The following is a 15,219-nucleotide window of genomic DNA, read 5'->3' as shown; positions in this document are numbered from 1 at the left end:
TTGTCTTTTGTTCTCAACTGCAATCTTTGATCGTAATTTTCGTGCACATTAGCCTGAAATATGACATTAGGAATGCGAGAATACTCGTTTGCAACCTTGCTGGGCATACGTGCTTTTCAGGTTCTACAACTGCCCGCAAGTCTTGGCAGTTGTAACTTTAGCTTCAATAATGTGACTTTTTAAACTAACAGTTGTCATGCTAGCAGTTGTCATGTCGCATGTAATTGTTTTAGAATTAGGTCTTCCTTAAAAAGAGACAAAGCAAAAGACAAAATTCAGTTTTCACAGGGAACGACCCTGTTGAGAAGGATTGGTCTTCTTCGGAAGAAATTTTTCAGGGAAGACATCCAAAAGAGAGAAGTCTAGCGCAGTAAGTTTTCTTGTTACCAGATTTGGCGTTGTTATCAGTGTTATCATGATACCCGCCCTCAATCCCATGCATCAGCTGTTCTGGGCAAACGAACCAATTTATTTTTTTCTGAACCTCACTCCCTTTAGTGTCGCTTAATAAAACATGCAATATTACAAACTAGGATCACAACCAGAATCAAATCTTTTACTTCTGACCTCAACATCTAAAAACTTAAAGAAGCTGAACTTTTATATCATTACTTTTTTTAAGAAAAAGCATTTTTATGTTCTAAAGATTCATTTTTAACTTGGAAAATTTGTATTTTCCAAGTCGTAGTGGTGGGACGATTTGACTCCATCACTCCATCACTCCATGACTCCTTCACTCTTTCACTCTTTCACTCCTTCACTCCTTCACTCCTTCACTCCTGTACTCCTTCGCTCCTTCGCTCCTTCGCTCCTTCGCTCCTTCGCTCCTTCGCTCCTTCGCTCCTTCGCTCCTTCGCTCCTTCGCTCCTTCGCTCCTTCGCTCCTTCGCTCCTTCGCTCCTTCGCTCCTTCGCTCCTTCGCTCCTTCGCTCCTTCGCTCCTTCGCTCCTTCGCTCCTTCGCTCCTTCGCTCCTTCGCTCCTTCGCTCCTTCGCTCCTTCGCTCCTTCGCTCCTTCGCTCCTTCGCTCCTTCGCTCCTTCGCTCCTTCGCTCCTTCGCTCCTTCGCTCCTTCGCTCCTTCGCTCCTTCGCTCCTTCGCTCCTTCGCTCCTTCGCTCCTTCGCTCCTTCGCTCCTTCGCTCCTTCGCTCCTTCGCTCCTTCGCTCCTTCGCTCCTTCGCTCCTTCGCTCCTTCGCTCCTTCGCTCCTTCGCTCCTTCGCTCCTTCGCTCCTTCGCTCCTTCGCTCCTTCGCTCCTTCGCTCCTTCGCTCCTTCGCTCCTTCGCTCCTTCGCTCCTTCGCTCCTTCGCTCCTTCGCTCCTTCGCTCCTTCGCTCCTTCGCTCCTTCGCTCCTTCACTCCTTCGCTTCAATTTAACTCCTGAAGAAGACTTATGTGGGCGTTGCCCGAGCTTCATTAGACCCCTAAAAGATACCACTTAAAAAGGAATAGAAAAAGGAATAGGTTCGATTACTAGCCACTGTTCAAGAAAGCATCTCACGCACTTTTGATCCAACTCGCGTAGTCGAGAGATCAGCGGAAAACAAATTAAAGCATTTCTTATATTATTATTTCTTCGAGTGCATCCTAAAGATACTTTGACAGCTAAAAATGGTGACGTTTCGTCATCAACACCCTAAGTGAGACCAGAATCCTTGATTTGCACCCGAAGCATCCCCGACCTTTTTTTAAAGGAGTCCCCCACGGGCTTCGAACATCGCACGGCCCAAGGCCGTTTTACAGTCGATTCCATGTGTCAAGTTAGTTATTCTTTGAAGTATTCAATATCTTACCGCAGAAATGATCTACATTAAATAGATTTTCGCTCGAACGCTTTTATATATAGAAGCTAATTATATCAATAGCTCATTTCCCGAAGGTGTCCGCTTATACAACAGCTCTCGATTGCCGAAAACTGAGGAGATATTGAAATTATAAAACTGATGAGCTGTATGTTTTTTCAAACTATGATTAAAGCCGTGATTAAAAGTTTCGGACAATCAACAGACAAGAGAATTGAAGAGAATTGGAACGACGCGTTTCGCTATTATTTATACAGTATTGTAAACAAATACTTCAAAGGTGAATACGGACATTGCGAAATGATTTGAACAAAATAGATGATAAATAGAAAAAAGACATTACACAAGACTGGGAGTTCAGCAGTCACTGATATCCTGAAAGGGAAGGGAAAAAAAAAAGAAAAAAGAAAAAAAAAAGAAATTATTACAACACGGGGTATCCATATTTGGTCACCCAACCAAGCAGGAATCTCGTCGAACAGGGCTCTGTTGAGCGGAAGGGACGCGGCGCTGTCTTTGTGGTATCATGACTCTACGTTGGATAATTTTATTATTATTATATTATTATTATTATTATTATTATCATTATTATTATTATTATTATTATTATCATTATTATTATTAAGATTTTTCAAAAGGTAACAAAGAGAGAAAAAGATCACTGATATCGCCCGGGAAAATAAACCATTTCAGCGAGTTTTGAACCGAAACGGAAATTTCTTTGAAAATCACTGAACTCAACCAACCAACCACTGATAATTACCCCGCAGTTGTAACTTTAGCTTCTAGTGAACGTGAGCTTCAATAATGTAAACGTGACTTTTCAAATTAAAAAAAAAAAAAGAAAACTGTCAATATCGTACGCAATTGTTTTATTGTTAGGTCTTTTTAGAAGGAGGCAACGCAACAAATAGCATTCAGTTCTCCCCAGGGAACTAAAAACAAGGCTGTTCAGAAAGATTAGTTTACCTCACAAGAGAATTTGAAGGGAAGACAATCAAGGAGAGGACTCTAGCGCAGTGAGTTTTCTAGTTACCAAATTTTACGTTGTTATTAGCTAAGTGCTATCATGATATTTGCCCGGATATGTCTATGCTAGAATGGACATTGGGCTCAATATGTGTACGGTAGATACCTAGTCGCACCATTTTGGTACGCTTCGACGGCATATCGGGCTCATTTGGTCTCGCCATGGGTATTTTGGCTTGACTACGTCTCGCCAAAATAAGAACTATGGCTCGACCAAACTCGTCTGATGTGCCGTCGAAGCGTACCAAAAAAGTGTGACTAGGTAGCTCTAAACAAACTGGAGGAATTAGGTTCCTTCTGAAACTCGCAGAATAAAACACGTCCGCATGAGTCATTTTAAACAGATAGCCCAAACAGAATCAAATTATTTACTGCTAACTGGGTAGGGCCCTCGCTGACACCAATGCAGTTTATATCTTTTGTTGATATTTAGGTAAAAGCTACCAAAATTTACGACTTAAACTTAATTTATCTTGGAACAATTTGGTATGATATGCCATTGTACTCTGAACTTAATGTTCCCATGGCGGCCGTACTTTGAAAAGCATGATTTGTTTTTCAAACTTGAAATTTTACCTTTTTCACCTTTCATGCGCTCATTATTAAAGGGGCAGTGCTTTTTTTAAATCTACACCAATGATTTGCCCAGTAGTTCAGAAGCACTCACGTTTAGGATATTCGTAGACGATACAGATATATTTGCCTCGTCTCACGACGCAAAAAGTCTAGAAACATTCATTAATGCCGAGCTTAAAAAAGTGAATGACTGGTGCGATATTAACAAATTATCAATACATTTGTCGAAAACAAACTATATGATTGTAAAATCATCTAGGAAAAGAAATCATGAATTCATAATAAACATGCAAAGTTCAAATGGCGCGAACCATACTTTGGAAAGAAAAGATCGCATTTAATACTTAGGTGTGATGCCTGAAGAAAGAGTCTCTTTTAAGTACCATATCGCATATGTTTGATCACGAATGTCACGAAACCTCGGAATAATTTCAAAATTAAGATACTACCTAACACTTTCTCACTTAAAACAAATTTACTATAGCCTTATATATCCTTATATAGCATATGCCATCTTACCTTGGGGGAACTGACTTACAAGACCTTTATACAATATGTACAGACCAAGCAAAACCATGCCATCAGATTAATATTTTTTTTTGCAAGAACTTTCGGTGAACAAACAGATAGCGCTGTCCCTCTATTAAACCTTTTAGAACTTCTCACAGTGAACAATGTTTACCGTTTACATACAATAAGATTTTCTCACTTGTGGCATAAAAACCTATTTCCAAACGTTTATCACGATTCTTTCCAATACACTAGTAACATTCATGCTTATAATGCTAGATACGCCGCTAGGCAAAACCTTTGCAATTCAGGAGTCAGAACAAACACAGGGAAACAAAATATATCCTATATGGCTTCCGTCTTTTGTCATGATATTCCTTCTTGTTTGAAAAATCTTAATGTGTACCACTTTTCTAAACAAATTGAGCTATATCTCTTCTCTGAACAACTCCCTGCGTTTGCACTTTATTTACCCGTCTCTTTCATTCCCTTGGTCATATTTTGTTTTGCACGTAAAAGGCAAGGGAATAACTCGAAAACCGCACGGTTCATTTATCCCCCTGGCTCGACTTTAAACCCATATCTTTTTCCCTAAGTTATTGTAATTTTCTTCGCAAATGTGTATTAAGTGTGAAGAGTAAATAAAGCATTTTTAGGACTTTAAAAAGCAATTTATGAGTTCTGGGTGGTGCAGTGGGGGAGGTCAATTAAAGCCCGTTCTAAATAAGGTTGACTGCTTACCTGTGAACGTAAGTGGGGTCCAAAAAAATTCAATTCCTCAAACAAAGAGCACAATTATTTTTTTACCTGGTGTATGAGGTAGCTTTGCCTTGCGTTTGTGAGCGGCACAGTGACTTGAATTGGTCTTACATGACTCAGCAACACACTTAACACAACTCAGTATGTAACTTACTGATTTTTTTTATTCTTTTCTCAAAGACCATGAAGCGTTTTGTTTTCTTCATGATAACTTGGGCCTTGGTGGCGGCAGTCCCTCGTGACAACCGAGCTCAGGTAAGCGTGTGACCTCCGTTCCTTCGTACTTCGTTAGGTTTCCTAAAGACGAACTATTTCATTTTTCTAAGCTGTCTGAAATCGTTTTAAAGCCATGACGCCATAAGCATCGCTTAATGTTGATATGCAAAATTCCTTTGCATAATGATTTTACACACGACTGATCACTGAATCTGATCGAGCGGAACTGAGAACTAATTCGTTCCCTTGCGATCCGCCATCTTGATTTGGGCAAGTAAACTCGTCTTTTGGCAGTTTCTGTTTTGCAATTTCCTGGCTCAAGGTTAAGAGGGCATCGTTAAACGTCATCGCTTCTGAATTAATTTACGTGTCATTTATTCATACTGATATGATTAATTTATTTCCTTACCAGGCTGAAAACCAAGATAAAGACCCTGGTAAGTGTTTCAACCGTCCTCCTTTAGCAATTGTAAGTAGCAGTAAAACATTAATTTTTATTTTATTTTTTGTTGTTCTTGCAAATTGCCAAAATATTGTTGCTAACATTTTGTACTATATCAAACATTACATCTAATAAGTACAAGCTTGGATATGGACGTTACATTCAAGTTATGGTGGTGGGAGTAAGCCAAATTCTAAGCCCCAAATTCTCTTCCATCGACGAAAAAAAAAAATACATAAGCGTAAAAACTTACCCTTTGTTCCCTATCATCATCTATTTGCTATTTAGTTTTTTACCACTTGATAGTTTGACCGCAAGAAAAGTGAGTATGATTATTTATTTTTTTCCCAGGAGGGCACGGTAACGAATCTTGCAATCTGATTGGTTCTTAGCGCGGTCCGGATTTTCCTACTTGCCGACCGTATACAAACCATGGCAAAAACTCTTACGAGTTAACTAGCGAGTTACCCAGATACTCGCCAAAGAAAGATGTATTAAATAGCAGATTTATTTCGAACTACTTTTTGTTAGTTGCATCTAGTTTTAGGGTAATCGAATGCTTTTTGGAGCAAACCGGTCGTGATCCGGAAAAAAAAAAACATTGGGATGGAAATTAAATAAGAGCTCCTGCTCAAAAGTGGCCAACATTTTTGACTAAAGACAATCCTGAATGCAAACTACATTACATTGATGAGCAAATTTACGATTGTTCCCGAAGTGCAATTATTCATTTTACTTTTTATCCGATGTAGTTAAATGAATGAATAAATAAATTTCATTTTTTCTCCTCAGACGTACCCAAAGAACTTTTCGACAACTCAAGGGAATATCCTGAAAATAATTTCCATACTTTTGAAGGTTAGTAGATTAGCAATACATTTAATAAATAACAATTAGTGTATCATTTTTTTTTTCTCAGAAGATACTAGAGCGTGCGTGAAAATCACCCCTTGCGAGTTGTAACTATAGTTAAAGCGACAACGGAAGATGACGTTTAAATAGACATAGGCCTAGGAATCGGAGATATATCGGGGTCTCCTTTCTCCGAAACTCCTGTTTCGGGAAAATACAGTTTTGCAAACAAAACGCTCATAATTTACGTAACAAAAGGAAATTGAAAAGAAAGTTGCTGCTCAAATGTGGCCAGTAAGCTAAAGACATCCTGAATGCACCTACGTAACCGACATGCGCAAATCTAAAATTGCCTTCCCCCCCCCGTTTGCAGTTATTCATTGCATTTATTTATTTATTTATTTATTTTTATGTTGAGTAGTTAAATGAATGAATAAATAGATTTCATTTATTTTCCCAAGACGCACCCGAAGAAGTTTTCGACAATTCAAGGGAATATTCCAAATATAATTTCCAGGCTTTTGAAGAAGGTTAGTAGATTATTTAGCAATACATTTAGTACATAGGCAACGATTGGTCTATCATTCTTCTTAGAGATACTAGAGTGAGCGTCAAAATCACCCCCTGCGAGTTGTAAGTAAGTACAGTGATTATGGAAGATAACTCTTAGATAGGCATAAAGGCGTAAGAGCCGGAGGTCTTTCGGCGTTCCAGATCCCACTGCCGTTTTTCCCCTCAAAACTTTGTTTCGAGAGAATCGTACAATCGTACAAAACGCTCATAATTATTATTTAGGCAACAGGATGTCAATTAAATAAACGTACTTACTAAAAAGTGGCCATCAGGCTAACAAAATCCTGCATGCAACCTGCATGACCATATGAGCAAAATTAAAATTCTCCCCGCTGTTTGCAATTATTCATTTCATTTATTCGTTTTATCGGGTGTAGTTTAATAGTCTTAAATAAACGAGTAGATAAATTTCTGTCTTTTTTTTCTATTAGACGTACCAGAAGAAGTTTTCGACAGTTCAAGGGAATATCCCGAAAATAATTTCCAGACTCCTGAAAGAAGTGAGGCGACGATTACCCTATCATTTTTTTTTCAGAAACCCTAGAGCGCGCGTGAAAATCACCCGCTGCGAGTTGTAAATGTTTAGTTGGAAGAGGACTTTTAAATAGCATATGTCTAAGAGCCGGAGGTCTGTGCCGGGGTGTTCGAGAGCCCCCTTCCCCCTTCTCCCGATACCCCTGTTACGAGAGAATCGTACAATTTTGCTGGCAAAACGTTCGTAATTTTGGGTAACAGAAGGAAATTAAAAAGACTTTCGCGCTTAAAAGTGGCCATCAGGTCAAAGACATCCTTAATGCAACCTACATGAACATATGAGCAAATTTAAAATTGTTCCCGCTGCTTGCAATTATTAATTTCATTTTTTGTTTTCAATCTGGTATACTTAAATGAAAGAATAAGTAAGTTTTACTGTTTTTTCCTGAGACGCACCTGAAGACGTTTTCGACGATTCAAGGGAATATCCAGGAAATAATTTCCAGACTTTTACGGTAGAAGGTTAGTAGATTATTTAAAAATACATTTAGTAGACAAAGAGCAGTCAATCTTTTACTCAGAGATACTAGAGCGCGCGTGAAAATCACCACCTAAATTACAGCAATAATGTAAGATGACTTTACAATACCATCAATAGTACTGTTCTAAGAACCGTGGGTCTGTGGGGTTCCACAGCCATATCCCTCCTGTTTCGGGGAAATCAGCACGAACAAACACGATACCTTTGTTCGATCGAATGGAAAATGGTAGGAACCGACGGATACGAAATGATTTCCCGAATTTTTTGTCGGTTCTGAAGTAAATAAAAACACTGATTAAAATGAAAGCTTTCCTGGCATGAACGAATAAGAATGTATTGCAGATACAAGGTATGCAGCAATAGCTCTGTAGGAAACAGCACAGGAAAGTGACTTACTATTCGCCAACTGGGCAGAATAATTCAAATAATGATCAAAAGTCATCTATTTGCAGAGTCGTTTGAAAATGGTACGAAGATATTAAATTTCCATGGGTTCTTCCCGTTGTAACTGCCCCTCGCGATCGGTCGCCGTAAATGCTCGGTCAGGGCCTAAGTGCCTAAACAACGGACAGACAACATTCATTTTAGCGCCCATACCTAAGAACTGGGTGCTGGCACAAAGTTTGCTCAGGGCCTTGATCTCCTGAAATTCTCGAGATAAATCCTGATGGAATAGTAAAGTTTTCTTTAGTAAAATGATACCTGGAGCTTTCGCAGCATCTGAGTACAGCAATTTTCGTAACGTTTTAACACGATAAAAGGAGAACTAAGAATTCAGAAAGGCTGCAGCAGCTAATAAATTCACAAAAATGTTTTTTCATTCATCGTTGAGCAAGTTCGATGCGCACTCCATACTTTTTGCAAAGGAGAATATCAAAACTTATCTGCCTTTGCTTTGCCTTCACTTTGACCAAGTTTAATGATGGATAAACAAATCTCGCCAGTTTTACGATCAATAACTACGGACACCAAAATAAATCGCCATTTGGTAACGCCCTGTTACTCCCAGTAGTGTCTTCAGGAAAGTTTCACAAAGGAAGACCATTGATTTTGATTTAGATTCTGAGAGATGCGCAAATTAAATTCCCAGCGATTGGTCCCGTACGTTGCAACTGAATGCATCTGGTCCACGCGATGCCAATTTTTTAAATCGCTTCCATGCATTCAGGTAAATTCAGGTCCGGTTCTTATTTTTTCTTGGCATTTTCTCGGTATTTTCTAAATCACATTCTAAAGCTTTTCGAAGGACTACGCACGTTCCAAAGATTGAACCAACCAAGACAACGGATTTCCTCCGTTTCAACCCAAACCAAATTCGGTTGGTTTGGCGGAAGTTTCCCAATACACCTTAGTCTTTTGCGGCTGCAACAATGGTTGCAGCCCTTTAAACCGGGTTGAAAAAGCTGGTTTAATGACTGATCACCCAAGCTAACCAGAAAGAGTTGTTAACCAACATGACACATTAAAAAATAGTTGGTCCCAATAGAACTCGACCATAGATTGACATGTTACGGGGCCCTTTCAACTTCAATTTTCTGGGCCTCTTTCTTTCTACACCCATCAAATTAACCCAAAAGAGGAAGTGGAGTGAAACAAGACATGCATTTTGTATACCTTTATGCCATTAATTAATTGATTATTCATTAAATTAACATTTCAGTTTGCTACCGCCAATTCAATTTCCTAGCCAATTTCATTTATTTTTCTCCTTAGACGTGATTAAAGATTCTTTTGACAAACAGAGGAACCTTCACGAAGATCATTCTAGATATTATTATTATTGGGATACAAGTAAGATTCTTTTTCAATACTTCGATATGTTTTATTAATTATTTCATTTTCTTCTTTTCTCGCTCCACTTCGTTATCCTTTATGCAACGTGCAAAGTAAAAAAGTCATATTCATCTTCTACACAATTGCGGGTATAGTATGTATTTCTGGTTCGCAAGATGGCACAGCGATAGAATGAAATACGGGCTATGAAGTTTGTTAAAGCAGCCAAGTTCTTATTCCATAAATGAAATTGTCGAAGACGAAACTCAGGGGGTGGGAGTTTTGTAGCGTTTTTCAGTTCCCACATTTCTTTAATAGATTAAACTTACTGTAGGAGCCCGTGCACACCTTTGATAGTGAAGATAAAATTTGATGATTTCAGGAACTTGTTAACATTGTTATGACTCTCTTTGGCAAACTTCGTTTGAAATGCTGAACTGCTTCCAAGATTTAGGCAATTAGAAAGTTTAATTTCGGTCGAAATATCATTTTTGGCATTTGATATCAACAAAAACACTAATTTCCTGTGTTTGACTACGCAACAAAACGGTTTTGCATATTCTCTCTACATAGATAACATCGCTTATGTAAAGATTGTAGCGATGACGGGCGACGCTTATGGTGGAGGTCAAGAGCGTCGCTGGGGCGCAAATCCAGAACTGGAGATCGTTCTGAACAACGGCATGAAATATCGAGCAGAGTTGAAAGGCGACAAGTATAAAGGAAAAAGATACGACACAGAATTGTACGTCCACAGTGACTTCACACCGAAACTCGTGTGCACTCATCAAGACATCAAGAAAGTTTATCTCAAGGCTCGAGGCAATGATGGATGGTACGTAGAATCGATCGCTACCTACACCGCCGGAAGAAATAAAAAGTACACCAAACTGACCACTGATCCAGGCTTCAGTATGTGGGTAGATGGCAATGAGGAACATCTTTTCCCATACAATGCCAAAAAGCACCTCCTCACCAATGCTGTTCCAGGATCCTGTATCACCTACATACGTGTAGACGCAAGTACTGGGGACGAGGTAGGAGCTGGTTTCTCGAGCGAGTGGGGGAAGAACCACTTGATAGTACTGATTCTATCAAATAACCAGAAACTTCAGGCACAACTTGAAGGGCCTATGATACGAGACACAGCTTATATGCGAGAGTTACACTTTGGAAGCCGGTTTCAAACTACACAGTGCGTGACATTATCTGACATTACGGAAATTCACCTACAAACTCAATATGGAGGAAATGACGGTTGGTACATAGCATCCATTCGCACGTCTGCTAAGACTGGCGATAAGCAGTACGAAGATCTGACAAATGATCCGCGCCTCAACAAGTGGCTTGATGCTGATGAAGAGTACAAGTATCCATACAATGCCAAAGACATCAAACTAACAAGTGTAGATCAAGAAACCCTAAACTGTGAATACAGCAATCCAACTTGTGAATGCGATGCCAATGTAGGTGTTTGTACATTTAACCTTGAAATTGATGAAATTCGAACCTTCACCAGCTATCAAAAGTTATCTGTGGACGAGCCTACCGGAATTGCTATGCGAGGATCCCAGGGAGTGATCTACTATTTCGGTGACGATGGGACACTTACGCCACTGCAAACAGATAGAAAGTGCTCAACGCAGGACAGCGCTAAATGCACTTATCCCCAGTTTGTGGATGGTAAAACATACCGTTTGGCGATAGCTGTCAATGGACAGATTCCTGGACCTACCTTGATAGCTCACGAAGGGCAGACTGTTGTAGTTCATGTTCACAACAATCTCACCATTGAGGGTATTTCAATTCACTGGCACGGGATTCACCAGAAAGGAACACCTTGGATGGATGGTGTAGGGCAAGTGACGCAATGTCAGATAGGGCCTCAAACGAGCTTTTCATACATGTACACTGCTAGTCCTTCAGGGACGTTTTGGTACCATTCTCACAGTGGCGCCCAAAGAACAGATGGCTTCTATGGTGCTCTTATAGTTAAAGAAAGACCTGAAAGAATGGAACATGTCCAAGCTGAACTTCACAGGCACGGTGTCCATGTTGCATTTGAAGACCTTCCAGATAAACACACCTTATCGCTTCTAGACTGGCAACATGAGGCATCCTTGGACCTGTTCACACAGATCCATGCCAGCTTAGGCTTTTATCCAGACAAACCAATTGGCGAGGTGCCTACTCGAGATGATAAAAGGTATGAATCCACACGTAGCTTTGAAAAAGGAGAAGTTGGACCTGTCCCGTTTTTTTCTGGAATTATCAATGGGAAAGGCAGGCATGTTGATGTCCCATACATCAAAACAAGATTGAGTATATTTACTGTTGAAGCGGGAAAGACGTATCGCTTTCGCTTAGTTGGAGCCCAAGGACTATATGCTTTCAGATTCTCCATTGATGGTCATAAACTGACTGTGGTGAATACCGACGGCTATTGGCTTGAGCCAGTAAAAGACGTCGATTACATCATCATCCACACAGGAGAGAGGTATGACTTTCTACTTAGTGCAACTAATACAAATGGGCCGAGTGACTACTGGATGCGTGCAGAGACTCTGGAGATTGATAGAAAAGTGGCCGGGCCACCCTACCAGTCACTAGGACATGTGGCAGAGGCTATTTTGCACTACAAACAGCCGGGAGACTCGGATGATCCAGATTTTAATGTACCGTCATCAAAATACCAAGAAATCAAAGACAGGTCTCCTCCCATACAATGCACCAGGAATGACCCATGCAAAGCAGTGAACTGCCCGTTTCAGGACTTTCATCCCTCATATTACATTAACTGTGTTAATGTCCAAAGCCTACGTTTACTTGAGCCGACTCCAACTGAGGAACTTCCAAATGCATACCCTAAAAGCAATTGCAAAGATTGCAGACATTTCATCAACTTTAATTTTGAGGGTGGCTCTCAAACTAGTGCAGTGAATGGGCGCAATTTCATTCTCCCTTCTTTTCCTCCTCAAACCCAAAATGAAGAGTTTGAAAAATATGACATAAAGTGTAGCCTTAAGGCCGACTGCAATCCATCGACACCCGAGTGCTCATGTGTCCATGTAATAGATATTCCCAAAGGGGAAACTATTCAACTGGTGCTTACAGCAATTGGTGCTTACCACAACGCCCATCCAATTCATCTTCATGGCCACACATTTCATGTTGTTCATGTTGCATATCCAGAGTATAACGGCACAACTGGTTTTGTTGGAAACCACAACAGCGATATATACTGCGATGATATCCACTGTACCAAAGAGGGCTGCGACAAAAGGAGATGTAGCAGACCAAGTTGGAAAACAGAACCGAAGTACTTTTCCATCGACAGCCGTACGGTCAGAAAGGACACAGTTATGGTTCCTGCTGGGGGATACGTTGTCATCAATTTCCTATCTGATAATCCTGGTTACTGGTTTCTTCACTGCCACATAGAGGTGCACCAGCTCGAGGGAATGGCAATGATTGTCGATGAGACCGGTGGCAAGCCGATGCAGCCTCCGGCAGGGATGAACAAGTGTGGAGACTTTGAGATAAGTGTCGACACTTTTCGCTCGTACGGCTCCAACATGATCTCTTAACTGAATTAGGGAAGGTGCTAGCATTCTCAGCAGCCATTGGTCTCATGCTAGTAATTAGAAAACGCTCTACTAAAAGGCGGACTTTTGTGACTCTTTAAAGTTAATTACTCAAAGACGGTAGCGTTACGTACATGTATTGAGGAAATGGAAGATAGATTGCAAGGGAAAGGACGGGATAAGAAGTTTGTTGTAGACTTATGGATGGTTTATATAGTACGCTGGACAAAAATGTTCTGGATCGACGCTTTACAACAAAAAATTAGAACAAACTAGGTGACAAAAATTTTGTGATTTAGTAAAACTTGATGAAATTCCACACATGGAAAGCTATTTTATATGAATCACGCAAGGAAGGCTCGCGTTACAGCATTTCCAAATTTGGTAACTGAATCACAAAAGTATGCAAAATCACGTGATATCTGAGAAACAAGAGTCACATTTGAAGTGTTGTTTTGCGAAGAAGATCGTTTCGTGTTGGTGGATTTTTTTGTTAAAAATTTGACAAGAAATTAAAGCATGAGAACGACTTGCAGCTTATTTGGCCACTGAGACACGTTTTCGTCTTCTGAAATTGATCTTCTTTAAAGTCCTTAAACTGTTCTTGTCACTAGATCGGTCTTCCACATGTTTTGAAGATGGCTGCCTGTAGCTCGTGCTTCCTACAAGCCACAATTGTACAAAATGCTGGTGTGTGAAAGGATTGTCGGCCAAGAACTTGAAACACTGCTATTTGTGCTTTTATTAAAGAAAGTTTCCGGACTTGTCTCTGGGCTGGACTCATCTACCAGGAGCTCGCCATTTTCACGCATTTTCTTCCATAACAGCTTTGTTTGTTTGCCTTGTAGCGCGGCTTTGATGTATCACAGGATTATAGTGCTGTTGAAATGGATTATCGCTACTTACTCAGGCCATCTCACCGAATTCATGAAAAAAAAAAAAAAAAATAAAAATTCCACAAAAGCGTAACAATGTTCTTCGCTCAACAACATTGGTCTAGCGCAACGATGTACACCATAACTATTTTTTCTTAGAAATCGTGTAATTTTCTTTACTTTTGTGATTCAGTCCGCAAATTTAGATGCGCTGTAACGCAAGGAAGACTTGCGTGATGTGTGAGAAAATAACTTTCCATGTGTAGAATTTAATATGGTTTAAGACAATTACAAAATTATTTGGATCGCCTTGCTTGTTTTATTTTTTGTTGTAAAACGTCGATCCAGAACAGATTTGTCCAGCGAACTATTTACGAAGGAATCCACCGTAAAGGCCATTTTAGTTTAAGGCGCCACTACATTAAAAACGACCTTTGCTGTTGAAAAAAGATTAGTAAGTACTACTAGACTAACACCAATCAAAACAACTGGTTAGAAGTAATCTGGGACACAATGAAATGTAATATTAAATATTTAGTATTTGGTGACAACGGTTATCAACATTTGTTATATTTACTGATTTCTCAGATTTGATAATCTTCAGCGTCACACAGAAACATTTTTACATCTACAGCTGGAGATTTATGTGTGAACTACAAGTAATAAAGTTGTTGATTGACAGACAGATCGTGACTCTTAATCAATGCTGTGTTATCTGTGGGGAGTAAAAACAGAAGAGAAGTTGACCCACCCCACCCATCCATCTCAAATGAAAAACGAAGATAATAATTTGGGTATTTTCCTTATCAATCCTAGTAAATAGGTAATAAATTTAGGTTGCAAGCTTTTTTAACCTGAACATCTGACAGCCAACTTGCTTTGAAATGGTCACGACATATTTCCATTAGGGATCCATTCACAAATTAAATTGGTTTTAAAATGCTTTTTCGGTTTCCCTTATCGCCGTTGTGTTCCCAAATGACTTCTTGCGAATGATTTGGTTGGGTTCCACTTTGTTTATGATCTGAAAGCGAAGAAAATATTCCAGTCTAAACAACACCATACAGCTGGCATCACTTTCATCTTTAAAAGATAATTTCATAAACAAGTGATAGGAACTGTAGGGAGTAGACAAAACCTGAGCAAAAAATAAGTGAATTGAATCTCCACGCGTGCAGGAAAGGGATGGGGAAAACTGACATTAAAGTCACGTGCCTCC

At 39.7% G+C, this 15,219-nt stretch overlaps 1 protein-coding gene across 6 annotated transcripts; it reads left to right on the top strand.

Annotated features, from left to right (window-relative positions):
• The first annotated feature begins 258 nt into the window (after positions 1 to 258).
• LOC110059182 (uncharacterized) lies at positions 259 to 14,685 on the top strand. Of its 6 annotated transcripts, none has more exons than XM_089293871.1 (10): positions 266 to 370; positions 2,679 to 2,815; positions 4,851 to 4,925; positions 5,299 to 5,323; positions 6,121 to 6,186; positions 6,642 to 6,710; positions 7,185 to 7,253; positions 7,690 to 7,749; positions 9,482 to 9,559; positions 10,115 to 14,685. In XM_089293871.1, exons 3-10 carry the CDS (start codon positions 4,854 to 4,856, stop codon positions 13,126 to 13,128), a joined length of 3,453 nt encoding a protein of 1,150 aa, XP_089149997.1. In that variant the 5' UTR covers positions 266 to 370; positions 2,679 to 2,815; positions 4,851 to 4,853; the 3' UTR covers positions 13,129 to 14,685. The 6 variants fall into 6 exon arrangements, with proteins under 6 accessions (XP_089149996.1, XP_089149997.1, XP_020621539.2 ...); XM_020765880.2 differs by having other exon boundaries at positions 7,678 to 7,749; XM_089293870.1 differs by lacking the exon at positions 2,679 to 2,815 and having other exon boundaries at positions 259 to 370; positions 7,678 to 7,749.
• The last annotated feature ends 534 nt before the right edge of the window (positions 14,686 to 15,219 follow it).

This window comes from Orbicella faveolata, unplaced genomic scaffold (genome assembly GCF_042242905.1).
Source record: "Orbicella faveolata isolate gen_17 unplaced genomic scaffold, um_ofav_v1 contig_25, whole genome shotgun sequence".
Taxonomy (NCBI): domain Eukaryota; kingdom Metazoa; phylum Cnidaria; class Anthozoa; order Scleractinia; family Merulinidae; genus Orbicella; species Orbicella faveolata.
This window is presented reverse-complemented; position numbering and strand designations above follow the sequence as displayed.